Source organism: Nicotiana sylvestris, chromosome 1, assembly GCF_000393655.2.
Source record: "Nicotiana sylvestris chromosome 1, ASM39365v2, whole genome shotgun sequence".
NCBI classification, from domain to species: Eukaryota; Viridiplantae; Streptophyta; class Magnoliopsida; order Solanales; family Solanaceae; genus Nicotiana; species Nicotiana sylvestris.
The window spans coordinates 71,591,410-71,606,286 of NC_091057.1; the positions used below are offsets into that span (position 1 = coordinate 71,591,410).

Consider the following 14,877-nt stretch of genomic DNA (forward strand, 5'->3'; position numbering starts at 1 on the left):
GTAGTAATTAAAATAACGTCTCATTCATCACAAATAATATACATGTACCCAATGAGACAATACCAAGGGAGTAGCTTGTCAACTATTTTCCTAAGTAAGAAAATAAAACAAGTGCTAAGTCACAAAGTTCATTCACAAGAGTCTTCATCTTTAGCAAGAAGAGAGTAACTATCATAACCAATGACATAATGGCCTTCCCAAAACAACGCACCGATACCATCATTCACGGATTCCTGTCTTTCTGTCCTGACAGAGACTATTTTCAGCCATATAATTAAAGAATGCGGAAGGAAAAGAAAATCTTGAGGGCTAATCCATCCATTTATATGTGCCAAGACATACACATATACACCTTGCATTACTTACTTATATATGTCCAAAAAGGTACTGTCCAGAAACTGCTCTTCAAGCCAGTAGAAAACACTTTTAATGAAAAGAGAAGGAAAAGAATAATGAATTACTGAAGCACCAGAATTCCTACTAAAAAACAGAAGGCAATTCAATTCAAGCCTTCACTCTTCTTAGTTCTTATCACTGACCTGCTTCCCCCACCACCACCACCCAAAAAAAAGGAATAAAGGAACCTAAAAACCAATTTTGTCCCCTGAATCTAACCTCCACCTCAATCAACCATGCAGGAAAGAGCTGATCAATTATCCTGCAAACCATCCTTCAATCGTCAAAGCCAACCGGTCGAGCAGCGCTTTCATTCGTGATACCTCCCTCTAAGCAGTCAGTTTATACACCACGGGAGCGCGTCATACAACATTAATCCAAATGTTGATTGACTTGCATTCCAGGCAAAATGCATGGAGGATCAGTCCTCAAAAACCCGCATAGTGCCCCTTCAAAACTGCGGATTCTTCATTCCAACTGCTTTTCATTGATGTGCCTCCCCGGTCAGCTGTCCCATCAAGTTGTACAGTGTTCATTTCTTCTCAGGCTGCCAGCACGCATGCAAATTGTCATTTCCTGGTCAAGAATTATGTTTCACTTCATGAATTACTTCCCCATTTAATCTAAATCATTTATTTTTTTGCTTTAACTCCTAAACTTATCTACCTAGAAATGGAGCTGAAATGCAAATAAAGGATGACGATGAATCTACTCACCCGCAGGTTGTTTCTGTTCAGCTGGCTTCACTTGAACTGCTGCAGGAACAGGGTGAACATACGAGAAACCAGCAGGCAAAAGCTGATGTTGACTTCCAGATGTTGGTGTTGTATATTGGGCCGCATGAAGGATGCCCTGCGAGGGCAAGACTCCACCTTTCATATTACTAGCAGCTGCTGCTGCTGCAATCGCTTTTGCAGGATCAGAGGTGGTGCCACCACCTAGAGTAACAGGACACAAAGTCAACATTCCACTTGACGATGATGCCGTTGATGAACCAGTCGGTTGTTGAGCCGGCTGTTCTGAACGCCTTCTTTGAAGATAATATCCCCCAGTAGCTTGACCTGTAGAATTTGTACCAGTAGAATGCGGGGGTTGAGCTTGCATATATGGACTTGAGAAGAACAGTTGTGCTTGCTGCATACTCTTCTGTAAATGCTGCTGTTGTTGCTGTAGTTGCTGTTGTTGTTGTTGCATTTGAGACTTAGTTCCACTGCCTGAAGTTGAAGCAGTATGAGGGTTTCCAAGAATTGACGGCACATTCCTTCCACCAGCAGGAGATGACTTTTGGTTGGGAAGTGAAGGCGAGGATTTGCCCTGCTGTGTTGACAATGATGAGCTTTGGCCGCCGGTTTTATTGCTTGCAGAAGCAGAATTTGTATGCCTTGGGCTTCCACAGGCACCTTTTGAGATTGAAGAAGTTGTAGGAGAGCCAACCATCATGGGCGAAGAGGGAGACTGGTTATTATTAGGAGGCTGTTGTCCCTGTGGAGGAGCAGCTGATTTCTGATTTGTGCCAAAAGATATTTGTGTGTGGCTTTGCTGGGATCTAACCTGCTGCTGAGAAAGGTTTTTCAGAGAAGAAGTGGATGACAAAGATGATGGAGCTTGGGACGTAGATGTTCTGGTAGAATTTTTCCACTGAGGCGACTGAGCTTGACTGCTGTTGTTACCAGTCTGTACAAGGTTTTGAGGAAAAGCAGACATTGCATTTGGAAACTTTGAAGAGGCAGAAGCCGACGATGTCAAGTGATCAGAGTAGGCATTCCCATTACTAGAAGCTGGTGTCTTACTCCGAGCAGCAGCAGCCGCAGCCATCTGCTGTTGCTGTTGCTGTTGCTTATGAAGCTGAATCATCTGCTGCTGCTGATGCTGAATTTGAGCTTGTAACTGTGCATTAGGGACATTTACAGCTCCCATAGCATTTGGCATTGCAGCTCGAGCAGTCCATGAAGCACCAGAGGGAAGATTTAAGGACCTTGATGAGCTATCAATGACACTGTTGGCAGCAATATTAGAACCGGAGGCATCGGACATCTCAGACCTTGAAAATGCAATAGACTGACCAGCATTTACTGAAGGCTGCTTCATAGCTAAACCTTTCCTTTCAGCATCAGCCCCAGACTGGTCGCTGGATCCAGATTTACCATCCTCGGATATTCTGAAATTTTTCTTCTGCTGCACAGCCTGAGCAGCAGCTGCAGCCATCTGTAAATTTTGCCTCGTAGCTTCAGGGAGACTCTGAAAAATAGCATGATTCTGTGCCATGGACATGTCAATGCCAGGACCAGCAGTGGCTCCATTTAAGGAAGCAAATGACATAGCAAAAGGTTGAGGCGGCACTGATTCTAGATTCGTTTTTAAACCTTGTTGTTGCTGCGACTTCTTCTCAGTTTGATGATTACTGCCACCACCGGCAGAAGACGCAATACCAAAAGTAGCTGGAGGAGTCATCAAACCAAAGTTTGAGGGATGCATGGGCATAGCAAAATTCTGATTGTACACATTCATCGGTCCATGAGACCTTTTCCTCTCTGTAGTTGATGGGCTATCTTCACTACCCACCTCATTTTCAATATGACGTGTCTGTTGAGGAATATGCTGATTTTGTGACTGTGCTGGGGACTGAGATGGATGATTCTTTGACCCAGGAAAATTATGCAAATTGCCACCAGTAACAGCATTGCCTTGGGACCTCTGCTGCTGGCTCTGCAAATGCTTCTGGGATGAAGAGGATCCACTAGACATGCTTGTGTTTTGTTGACCTTGTTGCATTTGTTGCGACTGCGATGTAGGCGGCTGCTGCTGTTGCTGAACCTGGGATGGATGAATCATCTGGGAAGAATAGAAAGACCCATTGAACAATGGCATAGGCTGCGGATGAGCTCCTCTATAATTTGGAGGTGCTCCTACAGCAGGTATTGGGAAAGCATACGCATTATTCTGCAAGATCGCCAAGTACTGAGCTTCATTAGGAGACATATTTGGGTAGTTGAAACTAATTGCAGTAGCAGCTCCACCAGCTGCCGCTGAAGCAGCAGTGCCAGCAGCAGGATTGGATGTGTTAGGCAAGGCTGCAGTGGCCGTTGTGCTAGGTGACTTTGTGGGACCGGGTCGCACAGCAGCAGCTGCAGCTGCCTGTTGTTGATTTATAGGGAAGATGAAAGTAGGCCCATGCTGTAAATTCATAAAAGACTCAGCAATTAGGCACTCCTCTGATCTTCATAAAAAGTTCCAAAATAGAGAAAGCCAAGAGATTAAGGTGCTAATAAGCTGTAAGAGACTTTACCAGTAGATTGTTAGGCGCAACAGGCGGCAATGCTTGCTGGAGTAATATTTGCTGCTTTCTCTGAGCAGTAGCATCTGCAATGTTTGCAGGCTGGACTTTGTCTTTACCAACATTATTAGGGAAAATGGCAAGCCCCTGACCCTTATCTGGCCCAGCAGTTGCTCTCCCAGCTAGATCTGTGGGCGGCAGAACATTGAGATTGGTCTTGGCTCCATAGAATGGTGCAGAGCCAGCAGCTGGTGGCCAGAAAGGATGCATCTTCATGAATTGCTGAAGGCAATGTATGTTCCTGGCAATGTAACAATGTGTCGCACATCTTTTTGGCCGCGGTTGAGAGAACAACGGCTGCATAACATTGAAAAGCACAAAAAAGGGGCAGAAGAGCATGAATCAAACTCCAGCTTGAAAATGACTAAGGTGGAAAGAGAGAAGAGAAGTGAGAGAGAAATACCTGGATTGGAGCAGAGGAAACTGTGGTTCCATCCATAGCTACAACTCCTTGCAAAGGTGCCATGTATCTGCTGACAGGAATTGAGTTATTTCGCCAGAAGCATTTACACCACGGATCTAATACTTTGTAATATCAATTAAATGAGCAATTAAGTCAAGCCGACCGTACCCCATGGGAGGAAGCCCACCAGGCCAGCTAGCCATAGACATTGGCATTGGTAAAGAGCTTGATTGACCTGAATATTGAAAACATCACCCCCATCAATAAAAAAAATCCAAGGGAAGATTTCATTACAATCAACCCTAAAATCAACACCTACCTGTTTTTTCTATAATTGGTTCTTCTTTAGTAGCTTTTTGTGGTGGAGGCTGCTGCTGCAGCAACTTTTGACTCTGCTGTTGGAATTTGCTACTTACACCACTATCCTTTTCTGGCCTTTCCAAATCTAGCTGAAGATCAATATTCCTACCCCTGCTACCCTCACTTGCCTTATGAGGATTAAGTTCCTCAAGGGCTGCTGCTTTTGTCTTCTTTTCGTCAGCTTCAACACTGATCACTTCTTCTTTCTCAGCCTTGCCAATCCTTTCATTATCCTTCTCCTTCACTGAAGGCTTCATTTCCTGTACGCATCAGCCAATTCATTCATCAGATCATCCTCAATATCCTCAAGGGACGAAATAAAGGAAAAGAAAAAGTGAATACTCACTACTATATTTTCTGCTAAAATAGGCTTCTTATCCACAGCTGCTGATCCAAAATCTATCTCAGCTTCCCTTTCAGGTGATGATCTTAACTGCGGTGGAGGGGCCTAAAAAGTTATTTAAAAGATCAATTACCAAACTTGGAAAAAAACTGAATAGATTGTTTTAGGCATATCTTCATCCTCACCATAAGATCTATCTGGAATTTCTCCTCTCTCTGACTTTCAACTTCTGAAACAATCCTGAAATTCCAACAACACATGAATCAGACACAAGTTGAATTACGAGCAAAAAGATCAAACCTTAGGATAGATACTCACACTTGGGTAACTGCAACAGCATCCTCACGATTACTATTTTCTGCTCCCAAAGTAGAAGACTCCCTCACCTCCTCCTTACTCTCCATAAATTCAGATTCCTCAGGCCTCCTCTTGGCCTCAGATTCCACCTTCATCGTCTCCGGTACCGGATCCGATGCAACCGGCAAACTTTGTACAGAAGCACTTAAATCATATAAAGATACACCATTTTCAGCAGCAGATTGTGGGGTCTTCTCCAAATTAGGAGAAGAAACCTCCATCTTCATTGTTGTTGTCTGATCCATCTCCACTTTATTAGTAGCTGTAGAAGATGAAATGGGGCTGCTCCTTGCACCAAATCCTCCAGGATTTTCCAAGACTTGCCTCGGTCTTTTCCTCTTTGGAGCTGCACAAAACCAAGACTCATCAGAACAGAATCAAGAAACGGGATATTTATTGGGGAAAAAGATTGGAACTTTTTTAGTTATGCTCACCAACAGCAGATAAAGGAGTAGCTGATGAGTTAGAATTTGAAACAGGAGAAGAAACTCTGGATCTGTTATTGACTTCTCTTGTTGTATCATTTCGTCCTCCTCCACCACTTTCTTTCTTGGAAGGTCCTTGTGACTGGGTCATCAACCCGTATAACACTTCAGCAATCTCAATCTCTAGCTCTTCAGGGTTGTTGGATGAAGCAGCTTTTGGTGGTGACTTTGCCGGCGGCCTTTTTTGTCCATTAGGCTTCTGCATCAAGATTTTAAGAAAATCAGTTGAAATACATACATCAAAATAAAGAAAATAGTAGCAAATCAGATTTGAAAAAATGAGACTAACAATTTTCTTTCTGACTGAAACATTGGAAGAAGATGGAGATAAAGGAGCTGCCGGTGATTGTGTTGATGTTGCCGGAATATTCTGTCTCACCGGCGATGCTGTCGAAACTTGCTGATGTATTTGCTCTCCTGTAATAACACCACTATTACCACCAACACAACCACCACCGCTGACCCCAGAAATCCAATCATGTGACCTCTTAGTAGATGCTGAAAATCACCAAAAACACCCAAAAATCAGAAAAGGGTCAATCAAAAAATCGTCAAAAACAGCGATAATAGACAAAACAGTACCAGAACGGGCTTTTCTTGGGACAGAAACACCAATCATTTCATCACCAGGTTTCCAAACAGGAGCTGCTGCTGCTGCTGGTGTTGCTGTCCTAAAAACCCTTGTAGTATTCGGTGGAAAACTCTTCCTCGGAGGCTGTAAATGATGATTATTATGATTATGGTTATTATGATGATGGTGGTGATTTGAAATGGACCCCACCGTCACCGGTACCGGAGGATTCGGCGGCAACAACCTTGTACTACTACTACCTGAAACACCAACGTTGTTAGCAGTAGCAGTAGTTGTAGTAGTAGTATCTTCATCATCTTCTTCTTCATCATCGTTTACACTTTCTTCTGAACTATCATCAACACCACCAATTAACCTTTCACCTCTCCTCCTTTTACTCCGACTTATCCTATCTCTATCTCTATCCCTATTATCCCTTTCTCTCTCTCGTTCTCGTTCTCTTTCTCTTTCCCGTTCACGATCTCGATCTTTCTTCACTCTTTCCCTTAACCTTACAGATTCTTGTATCTCTACACCCCCATCTTCATCTGCAACAAAAACAAAAACAATTAGTTCATCAAGGAAAAAAAATTAATTTAAAGAATCATTAAAAAAATTATGGATCTAAGATTTGTACCAGGGGAATCTCTAAGACTATTAGTTCTATGTCTGCGTCTTGATGATAATCCATTAGATGTAGCTGCCGCTGCTACCATACCCCCACTTCTTCTTGCTTCTCTGTTCCTATCCATTTGTTTGATAGAGAGAAAAAAACAAAAGCTTTTCTTTTTTTCTTCTCCGGTGAAAGGTATAAACTAACCCCAGATGAGGTCTAGCATAATTCACCGGAATTTATGGCCAATTTCGCCGGAAATGGGTTTTTCTTCACTTTCAGGCCGGAGATAAAACAACAACCCCACAAATTAATTCTTTCAAAGATCTTAACTTTTCACAAATGGGTGTGTGTTTTCTTGGATTTCTTCTCCTCTTCTCTTCTCTCTCTTCTCTTCTCTCTCTTCTCTTCTCTCTCTCTCTATCTATCTTTGTTGGGTCTCCTTTTTCTGCTCTCTATCTTCATCAGCTTTTGGCTATATCACACTCTTCAAACCCTCGTAGAAGGTTGAGATCTCTCACTTTTGACAATTCCTTTACATCTCCCACCGTCCATTCACCATCTCATCCTACGGCTATTAATCCATCTTGCCAGCATGGCATGTGCTCGCACCGTCAGATTCAGACTGACACGTGTCGGTCATCTCCTCACCATGTTCCTGATTTAAATAAAGTTGGGTGGGTGGGTGACTAAAATAAGGAGGGAGCTTTTTTTGTTATTCTGACAAAACAATACATTTAATTTTCGTGGGCCCCGGTGTGTGGGGCACTTTTCACGATTGAATGGAACAAACAAAAGTTACCCCTCCAAGTTTTGTTCAGGTGACCGGCTATAGCCGGTTGTTAAATGTGTGTGACTGACCTTGGTAAAAGCAAAAAAACATGACGATCACAAGGAATCTAGGTGACTGCAGAAAATATCGTTCCAGCCGGTCAAATTCATTAATTATCGGGTTTTACTTACATTTTTTTCGCTATTCAAAATAATTATGTTTTTTTCCTTTTTTATTTTTTAGTATTATTAAAGTGAGTACATTTAGTACTGTCCAGTTCCTTTTTTCCACAAATAGACATGTGGGGCCCGTGTGATGAAGATCTAGAAGTAAAATCAACGGTGTAGATCATCCGATTGTCTAGTTGGAAACCACCTGAAGCGTTAGATGGATAAGTGACGTGGCCATATGCGGTTGTTTAATTAAAGGCTTTATTAGATTCCGATTATTAAGGCCGAGCTTACGTGGTATGTTAGGCAAGATCTGGGCCGTTGGAATTGAAAGATCGAACGGTGAAATGTGGACGGGCAGCGGAAGGAAAAAGGGCAGTCACGGTCACGGAACTTCCCAGAAAAAGAATGGGGCCCTGAAGTTATTTTGGCGCTGCCCTTAGGGAGGAATTTTTTTTTTTTTTTAAAACAATTTGCGTTAGGCCATATTGTCACGTTCTGTAGTGCTTTGTAGTTTGTGGTGGCTAAGATGTGGACCCCAAACTCCACATTTGTTTTGTTTTGTTTTATTTTTTATTTCTTATGGTTGAAGTGAAAATGGTGGTGCTAGAAAGTAGGCCAGTGAATTGAATTTCGTTTTAACCGGAAAAATGATGAATCAAACTTCTTTTTCATTCTCATTTTCTTTTCTTTTTTTAAATGATGATATAATGTTTATAAAAGTTTGACTTTTTTGGTTCCGTTTTGATTTTTATATTTACGAATCCAATACAATGAAATCACATTGGATCGACTAAATATACTCGTTAACCACCAAAGGATATGGTGCACTGGATGAGATTTTTCTTCCCTTAATTAGAATTCTCGGGTTCAAACTCTAGGTATGAAAAAAATCCTTGGTAGGGAATATTTTCCCCCGAATGAGGTCCTATGGGGTGCAAATTCGGATATAGTCGGACTCAAATATGAATACCGAACACCGGATGGAAAACTAAAAAAAAAAGACTAAATACATTCATTAAAAGAGAATTAAGCATAAAATTTAATGAGAATTGAATTATACACCGTAAGATAAGATAATAATTTATTCGTATAAAATTGTAACATTTTGGACAAACTTTACATGGACGGGTAAATGTGGTAAAAATAGCACGGGCTGGCCAGTTTTCGGATTGGTCATTCAAAAATAGTCAGCGTTTGCTAAGTTAATGAAAAATAATCACTATTTTGCTGCAACAGAGACTGGTCCAGCATAATATACTGAAGTTCGGTGCACCTGTGTATGAAATTCCAGCATATTATGCTGGAACTCCAACACACCGAAAGTTCCAGCATAATATACTGGAGATTCGAGCACTTGTGTATGAACTTCCAGCATATTATATTGGATCGGTATACTTTGCAGAAACTCCAGTATAGTTCTAGTATACTTATGCTGGAACTTCATTATATTATGCTGGAGTTCCAATATACTTATCCTGGAACTCCAGTATAATATGCTGGAGTTCAAATATACTTATGATGGAACTCCGGCATAATATACTGGTGTATTTTCCGGGTTTTGAACAATGTTTTCACTCAAAATTATCTTTACATGAAAAGTGGCTAAATTTCGATTACTTTTGAAAGTGTTACTATTTTTGAATGACCACTTGTAAATCTGACTATTTTTGAATTTCTCCAAAAAATGTGGGATAGTAAAAGCCACCACACTCCAAGCTTGCGGATTGTTTCCTTTGCCTAACAGATCTTACATATTTGTCCCTTATGTTAAGCTATTGCGAGCCCAAAAACATGTGCATTAAGGGTGTACATGGACCGGATTGATTCGTTTTTTATCAAAACATAACCAAATCAACTATATCGGTTTGGATTGGTTCGGTTTTGTTGGATTTTTCTGATTTTTTTTGTTACTTTAATATTATTTCAATCTTACTTTTTAAAATTTTTGATAAGTAAATATATGTTTAGTAATATAAAAAATTGACAAACATATTATCTATTAAAATATTCTTATGAGAGAATTTTCTTAGTAACACATAATAGTTATTTTTTTGGTCGTCCGACAATAATGTTTCGTTGATGTACACTTTCAAGGTTAACCGAATTTAGTAATTAAACATAAAAATAAATATGATACCTAAATAATAATAATCACTTCACATTCGAAAAAGATATAATAATTTAATAGATCTTAACATATGAATATGGAAGAACAAAGAGATTAACGCATGTCAGTAACACTTGATGAGAAAATGATCATACAACCCATTATTTAAAGTTAAAAAATATGGAACACTTCATATACTATTAAATATTATATTCCGCAAGATAATCCCAAATATTTCTAGATATTTTTTAAAGAAAATTCTATATAAAATCTTAAAAGTACATATAAAAATTATATATTTATATGTCGGTTTGGTTCGAATTTTTTTTACTCAATACCAAATCAAACCAAACCAAACCTAGTCGGATTTTTTAATCGATTTCGTTTGACTTTTCAGTTTGGTACGGTTTTTCAGTTCGGTTTGTACACCCCTAATGTGCATCATGCCAACTTATATTATGCCTTGTATCGATGGAATTACAGTTAAAAAATAAGATGTAGAAAAAAAAAATATTCTTCAGGCTGAGGCGCGAATATCTCGCTTTCTTTAAAGAGATTCAAGCCCACTGTGGTAGCATCTTCACCTGTCCAACAGTAATACTCTTGACTTGTTCCTTCCATGATACAACAGCCTGACAACGTCGTTTGACTCGGACAAACTCTGGATAAGTTGTTGAGTCCAAAACTCCACCAAAATGGACACCTTCCTTCAACAAAAATAATATTCTCTTTTGTAGAGAATAAGTTGGAGACTTAGATTTTCTCCTTTTCTTAACTCTTTTTTTCACAATACGAACCACACTTTTTTTATGTACACCATAACACTTTTCTCATATTCACTATCATATTTTTTGATCTACAGCACAAGGAAGAAACACCATAATTTATAAGTGTAGAATCTCTTCCTTAAAATAAATAATAAGATAGTGGGATAATAAATTAGTAGAATATGGGTTGGTGGTTACAAAATATAAGATTTGGTGGGTAATAAGTGGTAGATCATAGCATTGGTGGTTTCAAGAGTTACATCAAAATAATGACCACTTTCTTGCCAATTTATACTATCTCATAATAAATAATGCACTTTAATATTATAATTTTAATATTAAGATGCACTAACGCATACATTTTCCCACTCATTTTAATATTAAAATAAGAGAGTTTACCCGTTGAAAGAAAACTATTATGCATAATGAAGGTGTGCTCTACATTGAACCTCCACTTAGTAAAACATCAATCTCTACTCCTGAGTCAGTAGTCGTCTCAAACTTGAACTATGACTGCTTTAAGGAAATAAAGTATCACTGCTTACACATAATAATCTAGGTATTGACATGAGCTTTATTAGCGAACACATTACGGCCTTCTGCTATCCCGATTTTCATGAGTGTTTTTTAGAACAAGCCTAATTCTCATAGGAAGCGGCTTACTTCCACACTCACATAGATGAAATCTGTCAAGGATGCTCCTGTAATTCTAACATCCCACTCATACTAGATACAGATTTTCATTAAGAGTTAATAAAATTCAACCTCGCAAATCATTACAGGATAAATGCACATACACCATAGGGATGGAACAATAACAAATATAATAGTGCATTTCAAACCAAGACATCATATGATTTGTTCTTCCCATTGAACCTGGTTATAGGATCTCTAGTCCCAGGTTGGGTTTCCTCATATATGACTTATAAGTTTATGGGCTTCAATCCAATCCCCCTCGATGTATTCCATACCATTTCTCTTGCCAAGGCCTTGGTTAGTGGACTGCAAGATTATCACATAATCAACATTAATAGTACCGCTTATCAAATATCTCACAATATTATATTTTTCTCCTTATAGGTATGGATTTACCGTTCTAATAACGGTTTTGTACTAGCAGCAATGCTATTACAATGAATTAAAATAAGAAGAATTGATTTTTCAAAATAAGAAATTCGAAATAATAAATCTCTCAACCAATTCACTTCTTCACTAGCTGAAGCTAAAGCCAGAGGCGGATCTAGAATTTTAATAACATGGGTGCACCGCTTAAAAAGGAGAAAAAAAGAAGTATTAAGTGATGTTTGATCCCTAATCTTCTAGGTAAATAACTCAACATTCAACCAAATGCACCATTTAGCCTCTTTGGAGCATGGGTGCCTGCAGATAATACTAGATCAATTCTAAAAAATATGTACATAAAATACCTAGTTTGACGGAAAGACCATGGGTTCACATGCCTAAAGCAACTAGTTCAGCCTCCATGGTAGAGTTAGCAATTATTATTTTTTATTTCCAACAAATAACACCACCTCTCAAAGATAAAATATTCCAATATGCATCAGAAAAGCATTCAACTACAACGGGATATTTTTTATAAGATAAGCCATAGGTTTTTGTACCAAGTAAATACCTCATAACTCTTGTTATGGCATGTCAATGTTCATTACCAGACTTGTTTGTAAACCTGCTAATTACTCATACAGCATATGCAATTTCAAACCAAGTGTAATCAGTCACATATTCTCAAGCTTCCAATTAACTACCATATTTTTTTTTTAATTTATCACATCATTATCACTTTGTACAAAAAAAAAAGTGAACATTTGAATTAAAAGGAGTTACAATATGCTTGTAATCAATAAAATTATTTTTTCAAAATTTTCCCAACACAATGTGAGTGGTCAAGAAAAAATCCATCACATGTTCTAGTAATTATTATTCCAAGAATGAAATTTGCCTCACCCAAATCTTTAATGTCAAAATGGCTACTAAGCATGTTTTTAGTTCCTCCAATAACATTCAAGTTAGTGTCAAAAATTAATAAATCATCAACATAGAGCCAAATAATTACATGTGAATTATTCCAAGACTTATCATAGATGTACTTATCACACTTCTTGATTTAATCAACTTTCGCTCATGCATGAATACTAAAATTATTCATGCAAGATTTTTTTTTATTTTTTTTACCCCCATTATTTCTAGAATTATAAAAATTTATTTTTTCATAAAAAAAATATATCACCTATTCATGAAAAATCTAAGGTAAGAAGTTTATACCTTTCATGCATTTGAGTTAAACAAGTAGAAAAATGCTTTGCCTTTTCATCACTTAAAGAGAATGAACTTCTACCTTGATATCCACTATTTTTCAAGTGCATAAAAAAATTGAATCTCCTTAAAATTGTTGGTGAAATTACAAGTAATTACAATTAAAAAATAAGATGTAAAAAAATATATATTCTTCAGGCTAAGGCGTGGATATCTAGCTTTATTTAAGAAGATTCAAGCCCACTACAGTAGTATCTTCACTGGTCCAGCAGTTATACTCTTGACTTGTCCCCTCCAGGATACAATAACCCGACAATGTCGTATGACTCGAATAAACTCTGGACAAGTTGTTGAGTCCAAAGCTTCACCAAAATAAACATCTTCCTTCAACAAAAATAATATTCAAATTTGTAGAGAATAAGTTGGAGACTTAGATTTTCTCCTTCTCCTAACTCTTTTTTTTACAATACCAACCACACTTTTTTCATGTACACCGTAATATTTTTTTTCATACTCACTACCATATTTTTCATCTACAACACAAGGAAGAAACATAACAATTTATAGGTGTAGAATCTCTTCCTTGAAATAAATAATAAGATAGTGAGATAATAAATTAGTAGAACATGGGTTGGTGATTACAAAATATAAGATTTAGTGGGTAATAAGTGGTAGATCATGGCATTAGTGGTTTTAAGAGTTATATCAAAATAATGATCACTTTCTTACCAATTTATAACCACTATCTCACAAAAAATAATGCACTTTAATATTATAATTTTAATATTAAAATGGACTAACACCTACGTCTGGTAAAACTCTTCACTTTCTTGCTTTATTTCGGTGGAGGAGTCCATCAAAAGTGTAATATGCATGATTTCTTAAAAAACTTACTAGTATAGAAGTTTACTAGTCCTTCTCTTTTGCTCATCTTCCGAGTCATGAATGTCACTTAAGCAAATATTAAAACCTACTGACAATAAAGTGGTGGACTGGATCATGACAATGACAGTATCACATATAGTTTGACTTGTTGTTACACATGTTATTAAGATCGCTCAATGCGCAACCTTGGACCATCATGATGTAAATTTCAACATTCAACTATATGTGAATGTAAAACAAATTGCACAACAAAATTGCTTGAACAAAAAGTTTGAGACTCTTTTGCCAACTTCAAATAAAGGAGGTAAATCTTAGTCAAGCATAATCAACTTCAGATCTAAATGTATATAGCGAGAAATAACAAAAGGTAGATACATCCCAGATTTATTGATGTCATAATCTTATCTCCAATATGAGGAAAATGGATTTACATTCTAAGTAAAAAAGAATTGTAAGATAAAGAGTAGAGAGGAAAAGTGAAGCAATTGTTCGTTTTCCAGAAATTCCTTTTTGTTTCTCCTTCTTCCTTTTACAATTCTTTTTTGCTTAGAATGTAAATCCATTTTCCTCATATTGGAGATAAGATTATGACATTAATAAATCGGGGATGTTCCTACCTTTTGTTATTTCTCGCTATTTACATTTAGATCTGAAGTTGATTATGCTTGGCTAAGATTTACCTCCTTTATTATCAATAATTGAAGTTGGCAAAAGAGTCTCAAACTTTTTGTTTAAATAATTTGACATCGTCTGTGGGGATTTCTTAGCCAAATTTTCTGGTTTCCTTCATATCCAAAACCGGTGAAATGTAATCACTCACCCGAAAGAGTGGCAAGTAAACCACACATGCTAAAAGCAGAAGTTACAACCTGTAGACACGTGATTTTTGACCCTCCCCGAGAATTTTTACATTTTTAGCATAAATGTATAATTTAGGACTAATATACCTATTTTGACTATTTTTGCTTTATTTCGTTGCAAAAAGAAAAATTACAAAAAATATATATATAAATTTTAGTTTATGTATTTTTCATAAA

General features: G+C 37.7%; 1 protein-coding gene across 3 annotated transcripts; it reads right to left on the reverse strand.

Moving 5' to 3' along the window:
• Positions 1-302: 302 nt before the first annotated feature.
• On the reverse strand, positions 303-7,356 carry LOC104240900 (protein TIME FOR COFFEE). Of its 3 annotated transcripts, none has more exons than XM_009795805.2 (13): positions 6,887-7,356; positions 6,261-6,797; positions 5,968-6,176; positions 5,628-5,877; positions 5,155-5,539; positions 5,022-5,076; positions 4,840-4,926; positions 4,453-4,753; positions 4,302-4,368; positions 4,134-4,200; positions 3,683-4,027; positions 1,113-3,570; positions 303-972 (listed from the first exon to the last, which is right to left on the reverse strand). In XM_009795805.2, the coding sequence occupies exons 1-13, from the start codon at positions 6,999-7,001 to the stop codon at positions 929-931; spliced, it is 4,920 nt and encodes a 1,639-aa protein (XP_009794107.1). In that variant the 5' UTR covers positions 7,002-7,356; the 3' UTR covers positions 303-928. The 3 variants fall into 3 exon arrangements, with proteins under 3 accessions (XP_009794107.1, XP_009794109.1, XP_009794106.1); XM_009795807.2 differs by having other exon boundaries at positions 303-943; positions 4,840-4,941; positions 6,887-7,355; XM_009795804.2 differs by having other exon boundaries at positions 4,840-4,941; positions 6,887-7,355.
• Between the last annotated feature and the right edge of the window lie 7,521 nt (positions 7,357-14,877).